Source organism: Sorex araneus, chromosome X, assembly GCF_027595985.1.
Source record: "Sorex araneus isolate mSorAra2 chromosome X, mSorAra2.pri, whole genome shotgun sequence".
NCBI classification, from domain to species: domain Eukaryota; kingdom Metazoa; phylum Chordata; class Mammalia; order Eulipotyphla; family Soricidae; genus Sorex; species Sorex araneus.
The window spans coordinates 135697056-135724156 of record NC_073313.1 but is presented as its reverse complement, the minus strand read 5'-3'; the positions used below and the strand labels follow the sequence as shown (position 1 = coordinate 135724156).

Sequence of the window (27101 nt, the reverse complement as noted above, 5' to 3'; positions counted from 1 at the left end):
CCTTCAAATTCACTTGAGGCTGGAGAGATAGCTCAAAGTGTCGAGCAGGCGCCAGAGAGACAGCAGGTAAGGTGCTTGCCTTGCACGCAGCCAACATGGGTTGAATGCCGATATCCCATATATGGTCCCCCAAGCACCACAGGAGTAATTCCTAAGTGCAGAGCCAGGAGTCATCCCTGAGTATCGCCAAGTGTAATCCAGAAAAAGAGAAAAGCAAAAACCAAAAAGAAGAAACCCGAGCATTACCAAGTATGGCACAAAATCCAAAAAGAAAAAAAATCTTTCTCTGTTAATCAAAGTGGTAGAGCACAAGGCAGGCAGGTAGAACACAATGAGTTCAATCTCCAGTATTGCCTGTGTTCTCGGCACTGCAGGCTGTGTGGCTCCTGTGCGCTGTATTCCTGAGCACCAGCACTGAACTGTCAGGCCTGCATCACCCGACTGAGTATAACCCAGTGTTTTTGAAATTTTTAAAATTCTCCTGGGAATTTTTTTTAAAAAATTTTTTTCAAAATTTAAAATTTTTGTAAAACTTCTCCTGGGAGCCAGAGAGCTAGTAAGATCAGGGTTAATGGGATCAGAACAATAGTACAGCAGGTGGGGTGCTTGCTTTATACCCAGCCAGACTGGGCTCGATCTCCAGCATTCCTTATGGACCCCCAAGCCCACCAGAGGTGAGTCTTGAGCACAGACCAAGGAGCACTACTGGGTATCACCCAAAACAACCAAAAAATTGGGGTTAAGGTCTTGCTTTACATGCAGCCATCCACAATCCCATCCCTGGTCTCACAGACAGGCTTTAGAGCACCACTAGGAGTGACCAGCACCAGCAGGTGGAGCCCAATGCCCAATCCAAAGTGAAAATTTCCCTTGAGGAAGCAAAGAGATAAAACAGACCACAACACCCAAAAGGAGAGGAGAGAGAGAGAGAGAGAGAGAGAGAGAGAGAGAGAGAGAGAGAGAGAGAGAGAGAGAGAGAGAGAGAGAGAGAGAGAGAACAAAAGGAATGCCCTGCCACAGAGGGGGGGGAGGCAGGGGGGATGGGATTGGGAGGTGGGAGGGATACTGGGTTCACTGGTAGTGGAGAATGGACACTGGTAGAGAGAGGGGTGCTCGAACATTGTATGAGGGAAACACAAGTATGAAAATGTGTAAATCTGTTACTGTACCCTCATGGTGACTCACTAATAAAAAGAATAAATTTCAAAAAATTAAAAATTTAAAAATTAAAAAAAACAGAGCACAAGGCACTTGCTTTGCATGCAGTCACCCTTAGCTCAATCCCCAGCACTGCATTAGGGTCCCCAAGCAGCTGCACCAGAAGTGACCCCTGAGCACAGAGTTAGGAGTCATCCTTGAATACCACCGGGTGTGGTCCAAACCAACCTCCTCAAAAATTCTTTTATAATTCCAAATTTGGACGTAGTCAGTACCACTGCATTAAAAGTACCTCTAGCGGTAGGTAAGATAATTCAACTTCTGGAACCTAGATAATACCATCTATTATTTCTTTCTTCCAAAAAAGGAAAATTTTCTTAACCTATTTTCTGAGGTTGTGCTAAAACAAGAACAAACTGAAAACACAAATAATACTACGAGGTACTCCTCTTAGCATACATTTATATAAGTGGGTACCAATTCATAGGATAGCTAGAGCCTATGAGTTGGTATCCACTTATATAAATGTAAGTATAAACTTATATAAATATAACTATTACAGTACTTCATTCTTGTTCTTTGTCCCTATACTAAAATAGGCAACCAACACGTTACTGTGAGGAGTAGTGGCATTATATAACAAGCAGTGGTACTATGCGTTATTGCAAATATCCTAAGGTATACAGCTTACATGCCTGTGAAACTTATTTTGACTTCATATTGAGAAATAGTTAAAAATCTTATTAGTTTAAAGTGTAGTTGTAAGTTCATACTTGCACACGACACACTGTCTATGAAGCTGGAGAGCAGTGAACATGACAATAACGGAGTAGTTTCTTGGTGGAGCCTTAACAAGGCGACGAAATTTGTCTCCATTCATTCTTATTACGGGTCTTTTATTAGTCCATTCCATCAGCTGACTAACTTTTTCAGATAATACCATCTAAAAAAGACAAAAAGAGCATGTTATTAACACTCTCAACTTAGCATTTGAAGATCCTGTAAACTAATCAACTTAAAATCAAGACTATCAAGCGTAGGTACATAAAAAAGTAAGTGCCATAAAAATGAAACTTGATTGTTGGGGTTGATAATTATTCTTTTTTGTTTGTTTCTAGGCCACACCTGATAGAGCTCAGGGCTTACTCCTGGCTCTACTCTCAGGGATAACTCCTTGAGGGCGTGAAGGACCATATGTGGTGCTGGTGATCAACCTGGATTAGTTGCATGCCAAGAAAATGCCCTACCCACTATACTATCTCTTTGGCCCTGGCCCCATTCTTAAAATTATATTAAATTATATTAATTATATCAATATAATTATATTAAAATTATATATTAAAATTATATCATTTGATGATGAGATTTAACCAAACATTATACTTCTGGTGCGAATTACTTACACACTAATAAAATATACTGCTAGAAAAGTTTTTATTTGCCCAACAATTTCAAAGAACATGAGATAAAGCCACCAGTGAGGTGGGCACAGATACAGTTGAAGTGGTAGGTTATATGCCTTTTTATGTGCAAAGTTCTGGGTTCAGTGGCCAGCACCACTAACAAAAAAAATCAACTTATTTTATATAAAATTTTGCTTTGGGAGCTAGAGAGATAGTACAGTGGATAGGGCAGTTGCCTTGCACCCAGCTGATCCAGAATTGATCCCCAACATCCCATATGGTCTCCTGAGTACCACACGGAGTAAGTTCTGAGTGCAGAGGCAGGAGTTACTCCTGAACATTGCTGGATGTGACCTAAAAAGCCAAACAAACAAACACCAAAATTTTGCTTCAAGAAAAAACATAACTATAAAAAACTTAATGTTTATTAACTTTTTAATTGAATCACTGTGAAATAGACCCTTACAAAGCCGTTCATGATTAGGTTTCAGTCATACAGTGTCCCAACACCCATCCCTCCACCAGTGTACATTTCCCAGCGCTAGTGTCCCCAGGTTCCCTCCCATCACCCCACCCCCCCACTGCCTGAAAAAACTTAGAATTTTAATTTATTCTTTTTTTGGCTTTTGGCCCATATCCAGCAGTGCTCTAGACATACTCCTAGCTCTGTGCTCAAGGATCATCCTGGTAGTGCTCTGTGATCATACCTGAGTCACCACAAGCAAGGCCATGAGTGATTTTTTGTTAATGGACACACCTGATACGAGAAGGGGACTAGCCCCTGAGCAACCACGGTGTAGCCCCAAACTCCCCCCAAATAAATAAGAGGATCAATTTTGGTTTTGATTTTGGTTTCTGAACCACACCTGGTGATGCTCAAGAATTACTCCTGGCTCTGCACTCAGAAAATACTCCTGAATGGCTCAAGACATCATATGAGACGCCATGAATCAAACCTGAATTGGGTGTGTGCAAGGCAAGTGTACTACCCACTATGCAATCACTCCAGCCCAGAGGCCCAATTCTTTTTTTTTTTTTTTGCTTTTTGGATCACACCCAACGAGGCTTAGGGGTTCCTCCTGGCTCTGCACTCAGGAATTACCGGCAGTGCTTGGGGGACCATATGGGATGCCGGGGACTGAACCCAGGTTGGCCTCGTGCAAGGCAACCACCCTACCCACTGTACTGTCACTCCAGCCCCCCTTTTTTTGCTTTTTTGGGTCACACCTGGCAATGCACAGGGGTTATTCCTGGCTCTGCACTCAGGAATTACCTCTGGCGGTGCTCAGGGGACAATATGGGATGCTGGGAATCGGACCCGGGTCAGCCGCGTGCAAGGCAAACGCCCTACCCGCTGTACTATCGATCCCCCCTCTTTTTTAAAATTGTTTTTGAACCCACATCTGGCAGTGCTCAGGGAACCATATGGGATGCCAAGGATTAAACCCTATCAGTCACACGCCTGGTACTAGCCACTGTATTATCTCTCTGGCCCCCAGAAATAAAAACTTCTATCTACAGAAAGAGCGAGCTGGGGGACAGTGGGGAGAGCATTTGCCTTTCTTGTGGCTAACCTAGGTTCCATCCCCAGCATTCCATATGGACCCCAAATACCGCCAGGAGTGATTTCTGAATGCAGAGCCAGGAGTAATCCCTGAGCATTGCCGGGAATGGCCCAAAAAGAAAAAAAAAGAGCTCATTTTATTTCTTTTTATTTTTTTTATTAATGAATCACTGTGAGGGTACAGATACAGATTTACAGATTTTCGTGCTTGTGTTTCAGTCATACACTGCTTGAGTACCCATCCCTCCACCAGTGCCCGCTCTCCACTGATGACCCCATCCTCCCTCCCTCCCACCCTCATCCCATCTCTCCCCCTACCCCGCCTCTGTGGCAGGGCATTTCTTTTTGTTCTCTCTCTCCTTTTGGATGTTGTGGTTGGCAATGGAGGTATTGGGTGGCCATCGTATTCAGTCTATAGTCTGCTTTGGGCACGCCTCTCCCATCCCAAGCGGGTCCTCTCACCACACTTTATTGGTGCTCCCTTCTCTAGCTAAACTGCCTTTCATTTTATTTCTTTTTAATAGAGTCATCATGAGGCCGTGGAAGAGAAGCATGCTAGTCAAATTTCAGATTTGAATTCAACTCAAATTCCTATTTAAGTATGAATTTACTCATTTATTTTTCCTGCCCCTAATTTCCACCATCAATCTTCAAATTTTGCAAAAGTAGTAATAAAGAAAAGGAGACGAACACCACAATGCTTTAGAGTGCCTGCCTTGAAAATATATGATAAGTTCAAATGCCCGGTGACACACATATGCAGAATGCGACACTGGCAGCTCTGCTGTACGATCCTGTCAGTTCTACTGTCTACAATGCCCAGGACCACAAGCAACTTCCAGTCACAACACAGCCATGTGTATGCCAGCACTACACATGGGGTATTACCCCTTTTGTGTAAGTGCCAAGACCAGGAAGTTTAGCTCCTGGAGAGCATGTGTGAGCACCACAATCAGAACTTTGTACACTTTCAACTAAAAGTGTGGGACCAGAAAGACAGTAGAGTGGGCAGGGCATTTCCCTTGCAAGTGAATAACCTGGGTTCAATCCCTGGCAGCTCGTTTGGCCTCCAAAGCCATGCCAAGAGATCCCTGAGTGCAGAGCCAGTAGTATGCACATCACTGGGTGTGGCTGGGAAAAGTATGATGCCCAGTGACCATGTGTACAAGCACTGCAACTAAAGGCGTGCAAACCTCAGCAAGCACTGCAACCTGAGGTGTGGCACCTGGAAAGCACAACAGCTGCTCATGCCTGCAACCTCCACCATCACAACATCAACAATGAAGGCCAGGGGCTGGAGCAATAGCACAGCGGGTAGGGCGTTTGCCTTGCACGCGGCCGACCCGGGTTCGATTCCCAGCATCCCATATGGTCCCCTGAGCACTGCCAGGAGTGATTCCTGAGTGCAGAGCCAGGAGTAACCCCTGTGCATCGCCAGGTGTGACCCCCCAAAAAAAACAATGAAGGCCAGGGGGAGGGAGGAAATTAAAAAGAAAAAAAGAAAGAAATGGATTTTTTAAATGTAAAAACTGAAGAGCTCAATACAGTCAATTCTAATTTATGGTTTTGTTCTTTACAGTAATCTATTTATAAAGGGCTGAGAAACCATGTAGTGGTTCATCATTCTGAAAAATTTCATCAGCTACACTTCCTATTTCTTACGCTAAAATATAGTTCTATCTATGGGCTGGAGTGATAGTGCAGAGAGTAGGGTGCTTGCCTTGCACACGGCTGACCCGGGTTCAATCCCTGGTACCACATATGGTCCCCTAAGCTTCACCAGGAGTGATCCCTGAGTACAGAGTTAGCCCTGAGTGGAAAGCCAGGAATAATCCCTGGGCATTGCTGTGACCCCCCAAACAAAAACTTAGTTCTGCCTGTTCCATCAAAATCATCATATGGGAAGAATCTCATCTGATTAAATATAAAAATAAGTTAGCAATGAGTTGCCTCAGATTCAGGCTAAGATGCTAATACCTAAAACCAGTAACAACACTTTTTGTGACTTCGGTAATCTCAATAAAATTCTCAAAGAATACTTATCTACTGGGTTCTAACCTAGATCCTCAAATTTCTGTCAAGGAGTGTTAAGAAGCAAAGATACAAGCTTACTAATCTTTAACTCTGCAAAATGTTTCACATGATTTTTTATTGTTTTTTTTTTATTATTCTTGGGGCACACTTGGCAAAATGCTCAGGGGATACTCCTGGATCTGCCCTCAGTTATCACTTTTGGCAGGCTCAGGGGACCATATGGATGCCAGGGATTGAATATGGGTCAGCCATATGCAAGGCAAGTGTCCTAACTGCTATACTATTTCTCTGTCTCCTTTGTTTTATCTTGGGGATATGCCCAGGGGACCATAAGCAGTGCCAAGGATAGGACTGGACTCAGCTGCATACAATGCAAGTGCCTTTACCTTTGTACTATTTCTGCCCTCACATACTTTAAATACTTAAAGTGTCAATTTCTGGGGTTGGAGAGAGAGTACAGCAAGCAGGGTGCTCGCCTTGCATGTCTGATCCCCATCATCTCATACAGTCCCCTGTGCACCGCCAGGAGTAAGTCCTGACTGCAGAGCCAGGAGCAACCACTGATCACCGGGTGTGGCTCTGCAATAAAAACAAATCAAAAAGTGTTCATTTCCTTTTAAATTTTGTTTTGGGGGTGAGGAGCTGGACCATACCCAGGTGTGTTCAGGGGTTTCTCCTTACTCTGTGTTCAGGGATCACTCCTGGCAATGCTCAGGAAGGAGACCATACATGGTGCTGAGGACTAAACCTGGATTGGCTGTGTGCAAGGCAATCACCCTACCCACTATATTATCTCTCTGGTCCCCCCACATATCCTTTAAGTTTGTGTTGTTGAACTTATCATTCTAAGACACTACGACATGTTTCCTTATCCAAACTACTTGCTATTAGAGAGTAAACACACAGTACTTTACCACAGAGTTGGCACTCCTAAGTGTGTACAATATTTGTACTTAACAGATTTGTAAACAGACTCATTTTCACACATTAATACATACAGAATAGGGGCCAGAGAAATTGTACAGTGGGTAAGACACTTACCTTTCATGCAACCAAGGTTCCATTTGTGGCACTACATATGGTCCTCTGAGCCCACCAGGAATGATCCTTGAGCTCAGAGCCAGGAGTAACCCCTGAGCACAATTGGATGTGACCCCAAAATAAAAAAAAATCATAAACAGAATAAAAGATGAAATGTACACAAAAAGATGAATGTACAATAAAAATATAGAAATGAAACTGTATTTTATTTTATTATTTTATTTATAGGTTTAGTGCATGCTTTGTGTTTTTATTTTTTGAAGTAAATAGATTTTATTTAGAGGTTTCTGAGGGAAGGAGGAAGGGATAAGTGGGAGAGAGAATAGTGAAAATAACGCGCTCATGAGAGAACGTGGGCTTCTCCAAGGGTGGAGGAAGCCCTTACACATAACCGAGCTTTAGACACAAAGGTATGAAAGCATGAAAGTACACATCTCAAGAGGGGAGATGCGGGCGACACATGTGCTCGGCCACGTGGGCGCAAGCAGCACATGGGCTCAGGCAGCATATGCGCCTAGTGCATGCTCTGTATGTGGGCTGCTTCTCCAGCACCACCTGGTTCTCCAAGCATAACCAGGAGCAAACCACAGAGCCAACAGGAGCTGCCAAGCCATGGCAGTGTGATCCCAAAATCCAAAACCAAAGGAAATCTACCACATGACATGACCCAGCAACTCCACTCCTCGGCATCTGTCCCAACATCATGGAAACATTAATTCAAAATGAGATCTGAAAACAATCCAAATGACCAAGAACAGATGAGTGAATAGAGAAATTTGTGTCATATATACACAACAAGACACAATTCTGCATTTTGATAATTCTTGGTTGGAACTAGAGGGTATGATTTTTCTTAAGTCAGAGGGACAAGGACAGATACTAAATGATCTCATTCATATATGATATAGAAGCAAAATAAAGGAATGAACAATGGTGAATGAAGATCATTTCTTGAAACCTGACAACAAAACCGATGCTACCAGGCAGAAGACAAGGGGAGGAGTGAGATAACGGAAGTGGAGCTTTTTTGTTTCTTTGGGGGCCACACTCAGCTATGCTTACTTTGGGGTTACTCTTGGCAACTTCACTTAGGAATTACTCCAGGTGGTTCTTGGGGTACCATATGGGATGAAGGGAATTGAACCAGGGTTGGCCGCATGCAAAGTAAATGCCCTACCCTCTGCACTATCACTCAGACCCCAGTGGAGGTTTTTCGGTACTTGGTGATAGTGAGCATGTAATAATTTTGTACACTCAAAGCATAAATATTAATACTATATTATACCATGGTGACAGTAATAATAAGAAAAAAACAGGAAGGAAGTTTTAGGGGTCAGAGAGACAGTACAGTGGTTAAGTCTGCGCTGACCCAATTCTGGTTCCTGGGACCCTTCATGGTCCCCTAAGCCCCATCAGCCGTAAGCCCTGAGCAGACGAGTATCCCCAAAACAAACCAAAAATGTATAATTAACAATATTATAGAGGCTAAAGCAATATTGCAAAGGGTAGGGCACTTGCCTTACATGATCCCCAAGTCTCTTTTTTTGGCTTTCTGGGCAACTGGCTCAGCAATTACTCCTGGAGTTGCTTGGAGGACCATATGGGATGCTAGGGATCGAACCAGGGTTGGCTGCATGCAAGAAAAATGCTGTACTCGCTATACTAATCACCCTGGCTGTTGAGTAATTTTTTATGAGACTAAATCATGAGTTCTGAGAAATTATTCCTTGAGTGGAGTGCCTCTCTTTGTCAAGTGCTCTGACCTATTATTCAGAAAAGAGAAAACAAGGGAGGTAAGGAACTTGCTTTGCATGTTGCTATGATCTTGGCCATGGTTGGAATTCCTGGTATCATATGAAGTCTCCTGAGAACTGCCAGGTATCACACCTGAGCACAAAGCCAGGAATAACAACTGAGCACCTAAAAGTGCAGCCCAAACCACTTCCTCCAGCACCCACTGGAGATATAGTATAGTGGGTAGTGTTTGCCTTGTTTGTGACCTAGATTTGATCTCCAACACCCCATATAGTCTCCCAAGCCAACCAGTAGTGATTCCTGAGTGCAGAGCAGGAATAAGCCCTGAGCACTACCGGGTGTGGCAAAAACAAAAAATGACAATAAAAATAAATTATTTGCAAACTAGGAATCAGGGGTGCAGTTCAGTGGTAAAACATTTTCCTTGCATGTCTATGGTCCTGATTTCAATCCCGGGTACCACAAAAATTGCAACAAACTCCTAGACGTGGTGAAAACTAATGGCTGTTTCTCTACATACAAACAGACATATTTTGTTAAACATTAAAAGGCCTCTAGAACTTAAAACATATATTCCTCTGGATCTTATTTTCCACATAATAATGGCCTGAAACCCTTCTTCAAAAGCACATCAGTTGCTAGTTCTAGTGTTATTAGCTTGCTCACGTTTAAAAAAAAAACAATATTTAGAGGCCAGAGAGATAAGCACAATGCTTGTCTTGCACGCAGCCAACATGGGTTCAATCTCCAGCACCCCATATGACCCCCCCCAAACACCGCCAGGAGTGATCTCTGAGCGCTGCCAGATGTGGCACACAGAGACCCCCCATTTTTTAACTTTTCGCCAACAGCACAATAACTTGTTTAAATTTACTAGATTAATTTTCCCCAAAATATTCAGTCACAGAGAAGGAACCTTCTTTTAAATTTCAGCCCAACTGACAAGCACCTGAGATGTTCAAATTACTTTCATTTTTCACTCTCCTGGGGCCTCATACATGCAAGGCAAGTACTCTATCACTGAACCACATTCCCAGTCCCTAGATTGCATTTGGGGGGGTGCGGGGATCCACACTGGGCAGTGCTCACAGAACTATAAGCAGTTCAGAGATTTGAACCAGGCTTGCAGCCACAAGGTAGTCAAGTGCCTTAACCTATGTACTCTGTGTGGCTCTCCAAATGACATTTTCAAAGTGTGTGTGCAGATACTGTGTACTGGAGGAAGCACAGAATGCAGAATAAAATTTCTGCTCTGCAACAGCAAGGTAAAAGCTTAGGGCTCGTTCTTAATCTATAAAATTAGAGCATAAATAATAGTCATCTTTTCAAGTTCTAAATGACAAATTTCATAATCACAAATTTCATAAAACATGTTAAAGATAAGCTCGGAACACCATCAGGTGTGGCCCTTCCAAAAAAAAACCCCATAAATGATATAGCTCAGAGGTAGGCATGCATGCTTCGCTTGTATGAGGTCCTGGATTCAATTCCCAGCACCAACTCCTCCTCCAAAAAGGGAAAAAAAAATAACCTTCACTGCTCGGCTTGTATCTGAATCGTGAGTAAAAAAAAAAAAATACTGTAGAACCTCCACTTGCCAAACCCGCAAAATTCTAGAAGGCTTTGCCCAACTGGGCTTGCTCAACTATATACCAAGTGCCTAAAAAAAACCATAACTATATATATATACATATGTCTGGTAGTTGGTGGACGATCGGAAAATATTTAAGAGCTTGAACACACAGGCGATTTTTTTTAACCATTGGAGCAATGCGATGAGCCTGGCAGTTCCTCGCTCCGGCTTAACTCTCACGCTCCTGCCGAGAAAACGCTCAAGCCTCTATAGCGCGCGCTCGTGGATGTGTCTGAGTGATCGCGACCGGCCGCAAAACCGATTCATCGTCTCCAACCGAGACCCGAAGCCCAACTTCTTACCGCCGGGTAGGACAAATAGCAAAGAAGTGTCAAAAGTCGCGGCTTGGTAGAGTCCCAAGAGCATACAAACGGCCCCGGACCCACTCCGCTGCTGCATCGCCAGGATGCAAGGAGTTACCGTTTTTTTTTTTCCTCTCTCCCGAACCCCACAACTTCCAAAAAAACGGAATCGGAGCCCCCCACAGGACACGGAATCGACGGGTAGAGGAAAGGCGAGAAGAGAAGCTCTGAGAAGCCTCGCTCCGCGGGCAAAGTTCCGAGCGGGCGGCAACAGCATCCTCACCTCTTTCTTTCTCTGGGCAGAGGCCGAGGGGGCCCTAGAAATGAGCAGCAGCGCCACCACCATGATGGCAGAAACACACCGGAGCCACCACCACGCTGCCATGTTCGCCTCTCTCCCTCGGAGAAGGGAAACTTTGCTGGGGCTGGGGCTGCGGGCGGAGCTTGAGGCCAGCGAACGCGCTCAGGGCTCGGCGCCATTGGCCCAGCTCGGCCCTGCCGGGCAGCCCCTCGCCTCACGTCACAGCGCGCGAGTCGCGCTCGTCCGCCAATAGAGACGGCCCACTTCTGATTGGTCGCCGCTAGCCAATAGAAAATAAGAGCATCTGGAGGTTTCTCATTGGTCCGCTCAGGAGACTAGCCGGCCTCTTGGAGCCTACAGAAAGCTGATTGGTCTGCGGCGCGCCTGACGCGCCTGCGCCTGCGCAGGGAGGGCGCCTTGGGGCGAGAACAGCTTTTTCTTTTTTCCTGTTGTTGTTGTTTTTCTGTCATTGAACCAAGGGCTTCACACGCCCAAGCCAAAGGCGCTGCCGCTAAGCCACATCGCAGGCCGGAACGAATTTCTTCAGGCTCCTTTGCGAGTATTTGGAGTTGACCGCTTCCGTGTGACTTTCTCGAAACAGTGTATCCTAGCTTCACGTTTCACGCGCCCTGTCTCAGTCCTTCATGTTGCCTCCATGTTGTTTCCAAAGAAAGTAAAAGCGAGACCGGAGAGGTAGTGAGGACCGTGCCTTCCACGCAGCCGACCCTGGTTCTATCTTCAGTACCCCATATGACCCCCCCGCCACACACACACACACACAGCACCACCAGGAGTGAGCCTGGAATAACCCCTGAGCCTGGAGTAACCCCAGATGTGGCCCAAAAACAAAACAAAACAAAACAAAAAAATAAACGCCGGGGCTGGAGAGAGAGTGCAGCAGCTAAGGCACTTGCCTTGACGGCGGCGGACTCTGGTTCCTGTATGGTACCCTGAGCCCTCCCAAACGCACCCCCGCAGGAATAATTTCTGAGCCCAAAGGCAAGAGTGCAAGAGTAATCCCTGAGTACCGCCGAGTGTTCCCCCCTCAAGAAATAAAAGTAAAAGCAAGAAGGAAAAATGTATTAAATATCACTGATGGATATTTTAGAAATACAACCGGGGCCAGAGCTAAGTACATTCCTTCGGGTGCCTGCCTTTCATGAGCCAACCTGGATTCAATTCCTATCATCTCATAGGTCATCCCCTGAGCCTGTCAAGAATGATCCCTGAGTTCAGAGCCAGGAGACCCTGAGTGTTTTTTGGGGTGCGCTCCCCACCCAACAAATAAAATCACATGTCTTAGGAAAGTGAAAACATTTCTAGAGATGGGTGGTGATCATGATTTCACAGAGATGGAAAATGTACTTCAAACCACCTCACGCTGATCTGGATAGCATAAAGTGGTGAAAAGAGACTTACGGAGATAGTGTTCAAAGGGCTGGAAAACACGTATTGCATATGGGAACCCTGGGTTTGATCCCCAGCACTACATGGTACTAGGAGCACTTCGGTAGCAACTTCTAAGCACTGAGCCAGGAGTCGCCTCTGAGCACTAACCAGTGTGCCCCAAAGCAAAACTAAACAAGAAAACAAAGCAAAACAGTGAAAGTAAGGGTGGGGCCAATAAGATAGTTCAGAAACCAGGAACACATAGATACACAAGGCACTGATTTTGATTCCCAGCACAACAGGCTCTATCCCAACAAAGCCTCTGATTCCCAACTGTAGCACATTTTTCAGCCAGATTTCGGAACCATTCAGCCCAGGAGATTGAGTCTACTGACGCACATAGATACCAATGAAAATTTAACTGTAATAAAAACAATATGAAATAGTTATGACATGGACTTTAGGAGCTGGGGTTGTGTCTACAATGCCTGAAACTCTAGGTTCAATTCCCCAACACGGTTAAAAATATAAAAGGTAAAATGGTAATGTGTCTTGAGTTTTGTTGTGAGCCTGAGCACTGCTTGGCTCCCCCCAAAAAAATATTAACTAGTAAGTTTTATTTTGTTGCTCGCCACGCAACTCGGAGATCCTTCTTGCTGCGATTTATTCAGTGACTTTCCACTGAACGGGTAAAAAACGGGAACCAGGAGGAGGAGGAACCTCTCCTAGGGGACTTATCCCCTTATATACCTCTCGCTGCCTGCTTACGCCCACGTGTCTGCAGCTGATAGGCTAGTTACAGCTTATGGGCGTGGCAAGACATCCTATTTCCTTATTAGGAGTTGTTTTCGAAGCACACAGGTGTTATTTACGAAGAATGGTGCAATTTACAAGCAGGGTGCAATTTACAAGCACATTGCAACTGTTGTTACAAAGCACGGTTCCGTGGAGGCTCTCCACATTATTTCATGTATATTTTGCCACAGGTTTTTGGCGAGTGGGGGGATTGGAGGGCTATACCCAGTGATGTGCGGATGGTACTCCCAAGTCTGCTTGAGGGGCCAAATAGTGCCAGGGATCAAACCCAGGTCTTACACATGCAAAGCATGTTTTGTATGTATTTAGCCTGTTCTCCCATCCCTATTTTATCAAAAAATTTTAAATAGGGGTTAGATAAATGGATGGACATGGAGAGTATCATGCTGAGTGAAAGACGTCAGAAGGAGACAGGCAGACAGAATGATTACACTCATTTGTGGGATATAAGAAATACAGTATGAGACAAGGACAGTGGAAACCAGGGTCAGAAGAACTAGCCCATGGTTGGAAGCTTGCCTAGATTGCCACAAGTCTGGGGGAGAGGGAAGTTAGGGTAGAAAAAGGACTACTATGACAATGATAGTAGGGAATGATCGTTATGACAAGAATAGAGTGCTGAAAATAAGTAAAGGTTTATACATGATACCTTTTCAGATCCTGCATTGCAAACCTAATGCCCAAAAGGAAATAGAGAGACAGAAGAGTGCCTGCCCTAGAGGCAGACGGGGGATGGGGGATTGTTGGAGGGAGAGAAACTGGGGACATTGGTGGTGGGAAATTGGTGAAGGGACAGGTGTTGGAAAATTGTTTTTTTTTTTTTTGGTTTTTGGGTCACACCCGGCGATGCACAAGGGTTACTCCTGGCTCATGCACTCAGGAATTACTCCTGGCGGTGCTCAGGGGACCATATGGGATCCTGGGATTCGAACCTGGGTCTGCCGTGTGCAAGGCAAACGCCCTACCCGCTATGCTATCACTCCAGCCCCAGGTGTTGGAAAATTGTATGACTGAAACGGAGTCATAAGCAACTTTGTAAATGTGCATCTTATGGTGGTTAAAATTTAAAAAAAACAGGGGCCAGAGCAATAGTGGCTGCCTTGCATGCGGCTGATCCAGTTTGATCCCAGTCACCCTTGAATACTGTTAGGAGTGATTCCTGAGTACTGCACCAGGAGTAAGCCCTGAGCAACTCCAGATGTAGTCCCCTCTCCCCCCAAAATTTAAAATTTAAATAAATAATAATGTTAAAAAATCTAAATGAAATATAAACCAAAAAATAGACCACCTTTTCAAATTAAAATAAATAAGCACACTGAATAAAATAGAAATAATTTAGAAATACATTACTATGATTGTATTCCATTAGTCTGGGGGGAAGTAACTACATGCAGCTTTTTATTTGTTTTTCTGGCCACACCAGGTGCTGCTTGGGACTTTTTCCAGGAATCACTTCTGAAGGTGTCCATGGGACAATATGAATATGTGGTGTGAGAGATGAAAATGGGATTGTCCATGTGCAAGGCAGGCACCTGCACCCCTGTACAACCTCTCCATCCTTGAGAGAGAGCATGCAACTCGTGAACTCTATTATATTTTCCATAGTCATATAGTGCATGTAATGTAACATGTTAAAATATTGATGTTAACAGCTAGAATTATCAATGTAGAATTAGCATGATACAACTCTGAAGTGAGGGGTCTGAGAGATAGTACTGCAGGTAAGGCACTTGCTTTGCATGTGGCCAATCGAGGTTCAATCCCCAGCATCCCTTATGGCCCGCTGAGCACCAGCAGAAGTGATTCCTGAGTGCAGATGCAGGAGTATCCCCTGAGCGTCACCAGCTGTGCAACCCCCCCTCAAAAAAAACACCAACTATGAAGTGAGAGGAAATAGAAAATTTTTGGAGTATCCATTGGAATTGGAATTGGGGATGTAAGTATACATTTATCAATTATAACATATGTTGTTAGCTCTAGTTGTTGAAAGAGTTCTTGGGGTTATATTCACACTACAATATCAATTGGCATAGCTAGTGCCAAATCTAGATTAATTTCAAATTGTCACCCCACAAAAATTAAAACAGAAACAAAAACACAAAACAAATTGTCATCCGATAAGAAATTACTGTTTTGTGTATAACTGGCTGATTTCCAGTGCTACACTAGACAAAGTACAAGATGAGCCTTGAACACTTTTGTGTCAGAAAATAAAGGTGTACTCAAAAAAAGATGGAAATATAAAACAAATCATATAAGGTAGCTTAAGGGGAACCTACTGATCTGGGACATTAAAATCACACCTGATCATTAAAATACATCATGATGGTAATAAGATATAACCTTATAGGGTATAACCTTGTAGGGTGTTGGCCTTGCCCACAGCAGATCTGAGTTCAATCCCCACCTTTGCCTATGGTCCTCCAAACACCACCAGGAAAAATTCCTGAGTGCAGAGCCAGCAGTAACCCCAAATTATTGCTGGGTGTGCCCCCAAAACAACCAGGCAACCAAACAGAAAAGACATAACCTATGAATCAATGAATACATACTGATAATGAACAAAGTTTCCTCTGCAATATTCACTATTAAATATAGAAGGAATATATAGATTTTTACATACTAATAATTGATTTAGGAGAGCATTATCAAAGCACACAAAAAATATTGGGTAAAAAATTTGATAAACAGGATATTCACATTATGACTAATGATTAATATTGGCATCATCAGTAACAGTATGTATTAACATATATGCATCTTTAATAAAATGCCCTTCAAAGACACATCCGTTACTAGTATTTCCAGCAGTGGAAAAATTTAATCTGGTTATGGAGCAAGTAATATGAAGTAAATTTATTATGTGCCTGCAGAGGGAGCAGGCTGGGGGGTGGGAGGGAAACTGAGGACATTGGTAGGTGAAGATCACATTGTTATTGATTCATGTTTTAGCATTTTACACCTCAGAAATTGCATTATAAATAATTTTGTAAATCATGTTGCTCATTTATATTTTAATTTAAATTTTTATTTAAAGAAATGTGATTTATAAAATTACTGGTTTTAGATATACAATGTTCTAGCAATAATCCTGCCATCAGTGCTAATTTCCACTAGTGTTGGCACGTTTATTCCCATCCCCTCAGCCTGTCACTTCGAAAAGCATATTTTAAAGTTTAGTGGTTGCAGTTTGGATCTCATGTTTTGTGTGTTGTCACGTCTGTCATTTGGCTATATAGCTATAACATTCAACTACATTATCAATATACCTGAGGCCCCTGAGCCCTACTCCCCCTCAGTTACTTCCTTTTCACAACTTCTTCCTCCCCCACCATGAATTTCTTTCCTCCTCTGTCTGCCTTCCTATTACTCTGGGACTAAGGGTGGTCTAAGCATCCCCACTTTACTACTTTGCATTCCTTTGTCCAGTTATTTTACATACCACAGGTGAATGAGATTATCCTGTTTGTCCTTATTCTGGCTTACTTCACTCAACATGATTTCTTCCTATTCCATACAGGTTGCACCAAATTGCATAATTTTATCATTCCTCGAGAGGCATAATATTCCATTATGTATATATACTACATATTTAGGATCCATTCATCTGTTATTGGATACCTACATTGATTCCATATCTTAGCTATTGTACTAAATGCCGCAACGAATAATGGTGTATGCATGTCCTTTTGAATTAGTGTTTTTATTGTTCTGGGGTATATATTTCAAAGTGGAACTGCTGCATCATATGGCAGCTCAATTTTAAGTTTACTGAGAACTCTCCATACTGTTTCCACAGGGGTTGAATCAGCAGTGGATGAATTTCCTTTGCACCAAACCCCTGCCAATAGACTGTTCCTACTGTTTTTGATGTGAATCAGTGTTTTAATAAAAATAAAATTTAAAAAAGTAATCTAATTATGAAAAAACATCAATCACACACAACTTGAGGGAATGTTACAAAATAACTTGCCTGTTCTATTTAAAAAATATAGAACACAAACTTATGGTATCAGACGCTCCATCAACAATTTTGTCATTTAAAAAGGCCCAATCATGATTTTTTGGGGGGTCACACCCAGCGGTGCACAGGGGTTATTCCTGGCTCTGCACTCAGAAATTATGCCTGGCGGTGCTCAGGGGACCATATGGGATGCTGGGAATCGAACCCGGGTATGCAGCATACAAGGCAAACGCCCTGCCAGCTGTGTTATCGCTCCAGCCCCCCAATCATGATTTTCTACAATTCATTTAAGGATTCTTCACTTGAGTGTGAAATTGCGAAACTGAGAGACGAAGGCTTACTTGTAGTGATAAAAAAGCAAAAGTTGCAAATCCAGTACAGGGAACTAGATGGAACTATGATTAAAGACATTGGAAAACTAGTGAAATTCTAATATGAGTTGTGTCATATCAATATTAAAATTTCTGATTTTGAGTTCTTACCCCCCACACCAACGTTATGGATATATTCAAACATACAGGAAACGTGAAAGAATTGTACTGTGCACCTATTAAGATATTACAGTCAATAATTTATTAGATTTACTTCACTAGTTTATGCATGTGTTATGGAGTTTCTTATATTATTGTAAATTTTCTCCAAATCTGAAGTTATTTCAAAAGTAAAAGTTAAATTAGTATGTAATGTACAAGGGCCAGGGGGATTGCTCCATAGCTGGAAGACTGTTTCATGAGTGGAGGGGAGAAGGCAGATGGAATAGAGAAGGAATCACTAAGGAAATGATGGCTCGAGGAAACAGTTGGGATGGGAGATGCATGCCGAAAGTAGATAATGGACCAAACATGATGACTTCTCAGTGTCTGTGTTGCAAGTCATAATGCCCCAAAGTAGAGAGAGTATGGGGAATATTGTCTGCCATGGAGACAAGGGGAGGGTGGGAAAGGGGGGGTATACTGGGGATATTGGTGGTGGGGAATGTGCACTGGTGGAGGGATGGGTGCTTGATCATTGTGAGATTGTAACCTAAACATGAAAGCTTGTAACTATCTCCCGGTGATTCGATAAAATTTAAAAAAAATTTAAAAAGTTAGTATGTCATAATGTAAGGCTTATAAAAAGTGAGGGAATTTTGAGGGGAATGGAAGGAACTGATGTTATGTAGTGGCACAATCATACTTTAGAAAGATATATATGTTGGGGGCTGGAGCGATAGCACAGCGGATAGGGCGTTTGCCTTGCACGCGGCTGACCCCGGGTTCGAATCCCAGCATCCCATATGGTCCCTTAACACCGCCAGGAGTAATTCCTGAGTGTAGAACCAGGAGTAACCCCTGTGCATTGCCGGGTGTGACCCAAAAAGAAAAAAAAAGATATATATGTGGTTTTGTTTGCGCCACACCCGGCAGTGCTCAGGGTTTACTTCTGACTTGGTGCTCAGGGATCAAACTCCTGACAGCGCTCAGGGAACAAGCCCAGGTAGGCCAATGTGCAAGCCATGTGCCCTACCCATTGTACAGTAGCTCTGGCGAGGGGCCGAATCATATTATTTAGGATTTTTACATAAAATTCTTTGCCGCTGATGCTTATTTTGTTTACTGTTTTGTGTCTGGGCCACACCTGGCGATACTCAGAGATTTCTGCGGGCTCTGGGCTGAGGGATCACGCCGGGTGGGGCTGTAGGGGAAAGCCATGCGGGCTGTGGGAGATCATAACCAGGTCATCCACGTGCGAGACAAGTGCTCTGCCTGCAGTGCTCTAGCTGTGGCCATCTGAATCGATCCCCTTTGACATCTCAACCTAAAAGCTTGGCTGCCCGCTATAGGTACCGAAAATTAGCTTCAAAGGCGTGGAGGGCGGGGAAGCCATCCCTTGCTCTTCAGTACCACGGTTCTCGACGCTTATAAAGCACGAAACTACATTTCCCAGTGTGCCTTTAGACTCCTAGTGAGGCTTGTATCCTTTTCCTAGCGGGTTTCAGATCTCGCGAGGTTTTGTCAATCTCATTAAGGAGCCCTTCAGGCAGCCATTTTGTTTTTCAGGGTTCCCTGCAAGGGTACCGGGTAGGCGCTTGCAGCCCCTGTTCCTGTTGCCTTGCCTCTGTCTTCAGCGTCACGATGTTTCCTCTGGGCAGAAACGCTCTGAGTCGTCTCCGAGGTGAGCAGAAGCTGAGCGAATAGTTTCCTATCGTTCCCCCCCTTGTCCTTTTAGTCGCCCTTTCCCGCCGCGAGCAGCCTGACCTTGGAGCCGGGAATGCTTTGAAGCCCTTCTCGCTGCAAGTGATCGGGGAGGGGTCCTGGGCTTCCGAGTCACCCAGTGTCCCTGTTTGCTTTCCTGCTCTGCTGCCGGACTTAGTTGCCAGCCTTGGGTTTTTATTCAGTAACAGGATTCCCGGGAGGACACACTCAGGGGCACCTGACTTTAAGTTTCAGTTCTAGGGGGCTATTTCACTGCAAACAGAAGCGTATGCTCAGTTCCCCTAAGTGTACCAGAAAGAAGGTGTACATCTAGCTCTTTCAAGAAGACAATTTATTGGTGGACCTGTAGCTTTTGCATTATTAGTGGAATATTAGCTGTACTGGTAGCATTGTGGTCAGTGTGTGTGCGCGCGCGGGTATAAACCATGCAGTGTGGTCAGAGTGTGTGTGTGTGTGTGCGTGCGCGCGTGCATAAACCATGCATGTGGTCAGAGAGTGTGTGTGTGTGTGCATGTGCGTGTGTGTGTGTGTGTGTGCATGTGCGTGTGTGTGTGTGTGTGCGTGCGCGCGTGCGCGCGCGCGCGCGCATAAACCATGCAGTGTCATGAATGGAGGAAGCCCGGGTCTCCAGCATGCTCTCAACCTGAGCTATCCTCGGCCCTGATTGTGGTCATTCCTTATTGATCTAAAAGTTACGCAGGTACAGGAAATTGTGATGAGACATCGTTATTGGGGATGCATTTGATTGGAGATCAAGAATTCAATTTCATCTTTTGTTGGTGCTGAAGGTGACCTTGAGTAGTGAGCTGTTTTAAAGTGAAAGTGACCTTAAGGAGTTGCCATCCAACTTCTTAGTGGTTTTTTTATTTTTCCCTTTACAAAGTCACTGAACATTCAAGCACCTTGGATAACACAAAAATAATCAAACTGGTTTTTCTTCTTCCCAAGAGCTACATAGCTTTTCACTTTAAGCTGATTTTTTTTTTGTTTTTTGGGTCACACCCAGTGATGCTCAGGGGTTACTCCTGGCTTTGCACTCAGGAATTACTCCTGGCGGTGCTTGGGGGACCATATGGGATGCCGGGGATCGAACCCCGCTCGGCCACGTGCAAGGCAAACGCCCTACCCGCTGTGCTATCGCTCCGGCCCCAAGCTGATGTTTTAACCTCTCTAAATATCATTTGTCTTTTTTTCTACAATAGGAGATTAGTAGATAATACATAGGATTGCCAATAGATGTTAAATCGTTTATTATCCTAGAAGTTTAAAAATTCACTTGGTCACGAAGGTGTTGCAGAATTGTTTGGTAATAATAATTTCTTTCCCCTTGAGTGGGTTGTGTCTTATACTTAAAGCATTATTTTTTTTAACTTTTAAAAGTGGAACTATGTTTTCCTTATGTACTTAAGTACACTTTGTTATTTTTTGTATTGAATCACAATGAGAAAAACGTTACAAGATTGTTCATGATTCGGTTTCATTTACATAATGTTGCAACACCCATCCCTTCACCAGTTTAGGTACAAGTCTATAAGGACTTGCTGCTTAATTTTGAGAGGAAGGGAAAACAGATCAAAAGCTATCTACTCGTTTTGTTTGTTTGTTTTTGTTTTGGTTTGGGGGCTATATGCCATGATGCTCAGGGCTTAAAACTGACTCTGAACTCAGGAATGACTTTTGGTAGTGCTTGGGTGACCATGTGGGATGCTGGACATGAAGCCCCGGTCAGCCCTTTGCAAGGCAAGCTCCCTGTAATATGAGCTTATTATCCGGATGCCCCATTGTATTCAATTCCATTCAATTCAATTCTTGACTCCTTCCCAAACCCTCCTTATCCTCCTGATACAATTTGAAAGCAATTGTTTTACTTTATTCTTGCTAGGACAAAAATGAGTAAAAGAAAAGGATTTTTAAAAAGTAAAACAAGGGGCTGGAGCGATGGCACAGTGGGTAGGGCGTTTGCCTTGCATGCAGCTGACCCGGGTTTGAATCCCAGCATCCCATATGGTCCCCTGAGCACCACCAGGAGTAATTCCTGAGTGCATGAGCCAGGAGTAACCCCTGTGCATCGCCAAAAAAAAAAAAGTAAAACAAAGTTTTAATGTAGTCTTTGCTAGGTTCAGATCATTTCCAGTTTAGCCTTCATACACCTCATCATTCGGGCATGAGAATGTACATATATATGATTGGTTTTTATGTATCAAGTCCGTGTAATTTATTGGTTTTCCAGTATACTAGTTTTTTTTTTGTCCTGTCCCTTTTTCAAATTCCTCTTCCCAACATCTACATAATCAAAGAATTTCTATTCAAATTGCTTGGCTAACATTGTATTTAGTAATTTGTGTTTGTGTGGCTTATGTTCTCTAAACTGGACATTTTTGGGGTACAGGGTGCTATATTTATTGGTAAATTGGTAGGGGGTTGTTGGGCCACACTTGGTTGGGCTACTCCTGACTCTGCTTAGGGAGTAGAGTGCTCTTGTGCTCAGGGGACCATGTTGCACTGGGGATCAAATCAGCATCATGAATGTAAAGCATATGATCATCTCCTTGAGTGATCTTTGAATGACCATCATTTAGTTTGGTTTTGGGGCCATGCACGGTGGTGTACAGGACTTATTCCTGGCTCAGCACTCAGGAATTACTCCTTGCAGTGCTCCAGGAGACGATATGGGGTGCCAAGGATCAAACCTGGTCTGCCAAAGGTCAAACCAGGTCGGCTACTTGCGAGGCAAGCATCTTACCCACTGTACTAGCACTCCAGCCCCTCATTGAGGAACCTTTGTTTGCTTTTAAATTTATTTTATTTTATTTTATAAGTTAGTTCACAATATTTGATTACATTTAATATTCCAACACCAATCCCACCACCATTGCACCTTTCTGTCACCAAATTCGAGATGTTTCCATCCCAAATCCCTCATTGAGTAACCTTTAAATAAAATTTAAGTTGCAAGTTTTCAAAATAATAGGAGCTAAATTCTAGAAATTATACAAATATCAGTTTGGTTTTGTGCCACATCTGACACTTAGTCCACAACTTTAATATGTGTCTCTCCAGTCCAGAAATGCTAATATGTAAAGAGTGTTATTTACATCACTGTGCTATATTTGTTTTAGTCATGTCTGTCCGTCTATCAGTTCATCCACATTGCTAAATATGGTACTTTCCCTTTTTAAAAAATTTTGGGTCACATCTGGCAGTCCTCAGGGATCACTCCTGGCAGGGCTCAGGGGACCATATGTGGTGCCGGGGATTGAACCTGGGTTAGCCATGTGCAGTGCTAATGCCCTATATGCTATTATATGCTATACTATTTCTCAGGTTCATGCTTTATGCATATATATATACACATATATTTACATATATATAGAGAGAGAGGGAAAGAGAGTTTTTAGAGGGACCATACCTGGTGGTGTTCAGGGCTTACTCCTGGCTCTTTGATCATACCTGTTGGTACTCAGAGGACCATATGCAGTACCAGGGGTTGAACCCAGGTCAGCTGTATGTTAGGCAAGCACCTTGGTCCATTTACTATCTCTCAACTCACTACTTGGCTTTTAGCTGCAATATGTTTTGACATTTTACTGAACTGCGTAATACTGTAACGTTAACTTCCTTGATGTCCCTGGCAGTATCATTTACATATGTTCTGCTTTCCCGATAATAACTTTGTTGTTGTTGTTGTTTTGTCCTTAGTTCAAAGTATTCAGCAGGCAGTGGCAAGGCAGAGTCACCAGAAACGAGCACCTGATTTCCATGATAAGTATGGTAATGCTGTGTTAGCTAGTGGAGCTGCTTTTTGTATTGCTGCATGGACTTATGTAAGTACTGTTGATTGAAATTTTCTGTTTTCATTCCCTCTTTGACCATGTACTCAAAATGTTTTTTACTTAGTCGATGGAATTTAGAGATTTTCAAATGTAATCACCTTATCAGTGTAGTGATCTCTTCTTTAGGATTCAGCATTCTTTTGTCATCTGTCCTTAATATTTTCAATAGTAAGTTGCATGTTGGATTACAAGCCAGCTCTTTCTGTATTGTTTAGCTTAATAATATGTTGGGTTAAACTGTTCTCTTCATCTATCTTTTTAATTGTTTATTTTATTGCCTGAAGACTGGCACAAAGAGGAAGTTCTGAAGGCTAAAACAAAGTTGGAAACTGCCTGGTTAATATTGAAGATATTTGTTCTCTTGATATTTTACCTCTGTTTAATGCTGCATAGAAATTCTGATCCCATTTTATGTGGAAAGTTGTCACATTTCCTGGATATTCTCTTTTTTTCCTTTTGAGTCCACTTCTGGCAGGGCTAAGGGCTTACACTGGCTCGGCTGATGGATCACTCCTAGTAGTGCTCAGGGAGCCATATGTGGTGCCAGGAATCAAACCAGGGTCTGCAGTATGTAAGACAAGTGCTTTAACTGTGTACTATCTCTGGGCCGGAGAGATAGTACAGTGCAGGGTACTTGCCTCCACTTCGGCTGACCGAAGTTTCATCTCTGGCATCCCATTTTGTCCCCTGAGCATCATCAGTTGTTATTCCTGAGTGCAGAGCCAGGAATAGCCTAGAGTATCACAGGTATGGACCCCAAAACAGAAAAATTATCTCAGAAATGCCTGTTTTACACTGTTGCTCTACAAAATTCAGATTGCCCTACCTGGAGGACACCATCCCAGATGAATTTCAAAGTGATTTTATCCTATACTTTAGCAAACCTTGGTCTTTTTTTTAGAAACAGGCTCCAAGAGAAAGTAGATACTGGTTTTAACAAACATAACTGATGGCATTTAATTCTTACAGACAGCAACACAAATTGGAGTAGAATGGAACCTGTCTCCAGTTGGCAGAGTCACCCCAAAGGAATGGAGAGATCAGTAATCATCTCAAGTGGCGTAATGAGTCAACATCAAGTCATAATTTATGCCAAGTAAAAGCACTATGTACCGATTAAATATACGATGTGATTGAAAACAATAAAGTAATTTGAGACTCTCATTGCAGGTTTGTGTCTTGTAAATGAAACCAAACTTGATCATTTATGTAAAGTCAATGTCAAAATGCAAGGCTGTGGGAGTGGATGGGTGTTGCACACTGATACAGTGGTGCAAGGAAATGCACACTCTGGTGAAGGATGTGGTGTTTGAACGTTGTATGCATGAAACCTTGTCATTAACATTATTGTAAATCTCAGGGCTTAATTAAACCTGTTTTTGTTTGGGGCCACACCCAGCAGTGCTCAGGATTTGCTCTTGACTCTATGCTCAGGTGTCATTCCTGGTGAAGCTCTGGGGACCATATGGGGTGCCTTAGATTGAACTTGGATCGGCCGCATGCAAGGCAAGCACCCTACATGCTGACCCCATCAGTGCTTAAAATAAAACAAAATGTAGGGCTAAGGAGATAGTTTCAGAAGCAACTATGTAAGTATCCTATGCAGAAGGGACTGAATTTGATCCCCAGCATCATGTTTTCCACAGAGCTCTGCTGGGTATGACCCACAAACAAACAAAATACAATGAAATCAGATGCTATAAAACCCTTTTTTATTGGGAAGGAAACAACCTGGTTGTGCTCAGGGATTCAACCTGGGTCTGCTTTGTGTCAGGGAAACTCCCTACCCACTGTACTGAGACTTTAGTCCCCTATAAAAACTTCTTGTGTTTTGGGCCACATCTGGCAGTGCTTCATGACTTACTTTTGGCTCTGCCTGGAGGGATAACTAACTCTTGGCTGGGCTCAGGGGACCCTGTGGGATACTGGGGATTCAACTTGTGCAAGACAAATGCCAAACCCACTCTACTACACTCCAGCCCATGTGTAAAGCGTAAAGTGGGTTTTTGCTATAAGGAAATATGAAAGGAAAATTTGGCTATTACTTGCAAGTTTACCTTATAGTACACTGAAATTCATGAATAGTTTGTAACAGTATTTTAAGTCATCTTTCAGCAAAAAAATTGGTGTCCAGACTTGCTTATGCCTATAGTTATGTCGTGCCAGGTATAGAACCCAGGGCTTCACACATGAATGGCAAATGCTATACTGTCTGTTACTTTCTACATTTCATTTATGTTTGTATTTTGAATTGCCATGAAGAGGATGTAGGCTGTTTGCAGGTGGAAGGGACAGTGCTATCAAATGGACTTCTAGGATGTCTAGCTCCTTGATTTCCTTAGAACATACCTTAATTAAAACTTTGGTTTTTCATTTTATTTATTTGGGGTATTTATGATGGTGTTTGTGGGGGGACCCACACCTACGCGGTGCTTAAGTCTTACTCCTGGCTCTGCACTCAGGGATCACTCCTGCATATTTAGGGTACAATATGAGTGCCGAGATCTTTGGGTTTCTCTTACGATCAGTGATGCCGAGCATTTTATCATGTGCCTGTCTTCCTCTGAGAAGTGTTTATTCATTTCCTCTATTTTTAAAAATTTTTTGTTGTTATAGGAATTCAGGAATTTATCCTTTTTTTCTAGGTTCTCTTGTTTCATGGCATACAGACTTTCAAAGTAATCTCTGATGATCTTTCTTTAAAATTTTTTTTATTTTTAATTAGTGAATCACCGTGAGGGTACAGTTACAGATTTATACATTTTTGTGCTCATGTTTCCCCCATACAAAGTTCGAGAACCCATCCCTTCACCAGTGCCCATTCTCTACCACCAGTAAACCCAGCATCCCTCCCACCCTCCCCAGTCCCGTCTTCCCCCACCCCACACTGCCACTATGGCAGGGTATTCCCTTTTGTTCTCTCTCTCTGATTAGGTGTTGTGGTTTGCAATAAAGGTGTTGAGTGGCCATTGTGTTCAGTCTCTAGTCTACATTCGGCACGCATCTGATGATCTTTTGAATTTATTTGGTTTCTTGTGGTGTCCCCCTTTTCATTTCTGATTCGGTTTATTAGGATTCTCTCTTTGAGTCTTGCTAGTGGTTTATTAATCTTGTTTAATTTTTCAAAGAACCAGTGGTCTTATGGATTATTTTTTGGGGAATTCAGCTCTTTAATTTCTGCTCTAAATTTTATTATTTCTTTCCTCTTGCCTGGTTTGGGTTCCTTTTTCTGGTCATTTTCTAAGATTTTAAGCTGTGAAGTCTGAATTTTTATTGTTAATCTTTGTGACTAATTTATATATCCCGAATAGCAAATTTTTATCTGATGTGTTGAATGCAAATATTTTTGCCATTCAGTTAGCTGTCTTTTAGTTTTAGCCATGTTTCTTTTGCAGTGCAGTAGCTCTTTAATTTCATGTAGTCCCATTTATTTTTTATTGTATTGTCTTTGCCAGTGTTATCAGATAGTTGCAGATACCGCTGATGTCCAAATCTTGAAGTGTTTTGCCTATATTTTCCTCAGTGTACTTCATAGTTTCTGGTCAGATCTCAAGGTCTTTGATCCACTTTGAATTGATTTTTGTTTGAGGTGTAAAATATGGATCCAGCTTTAATTTCTTACATGTTATCCAGTTTTCCCAGCACCATTTGTTGAAAAGGCTATCTTTACTCCATTTTATGTTGTTTATTCCCTTCTCAAAAATGAAATGGGG

The 27101-nt window shown here is 42.9% G+C and overlaps 2 protein-coding genes across 2 annotated transcripts in view; one reads left to right on the top strand and one right to left on the bottom strand.

Annotated features, from left to right (window-relative positions):
* MAGT1 (magnesium transporter 1) overlaps positions 1-11312 on the bottom strand; it is a 39535-nt gene extending 28223 nt beyond the window's left edge. The window contains exons 1-2 of the mRNA XM_055121559.1: positions 11174-11312; positions 1932-2101 (exon numbers count right to left, since the gene is read on the bottom strand). Of these exons, the coding sequence (XP_054977534.1) occupies positions 1932-2101; positions 11174-11275 (272 nt within the window). The 5' untranslated portion in view covers positions 11276-11312. The remainder of the gene's footprint in view (positions 1-1931; positions 2102-11173) is intronic.
* An 8058-nt stretch (positions 11313-19370) lies between these two features.
* LOC101551046 (cytochrome c oxidase subunit 7B, mitochondrial) lies at positions 19371-24552 on the top strand. The gene is made up of 3 exons (XM_004611634.2): positions 19371-19514; positions 23255-23379; positions 24358-24552. Exons 1-3 carry the CDS (start codon positions 19475-19477, stop codon positions 24433-24435), a joined length of 243 nt encoding a protein of 80 aa, XP_004611691.1. The 5' UTR covers positions 19371-19474; the 3' UTR covers positions 24436-24552.
* Positions 24553-27101: the final 2549 nt, after the last annotated feature.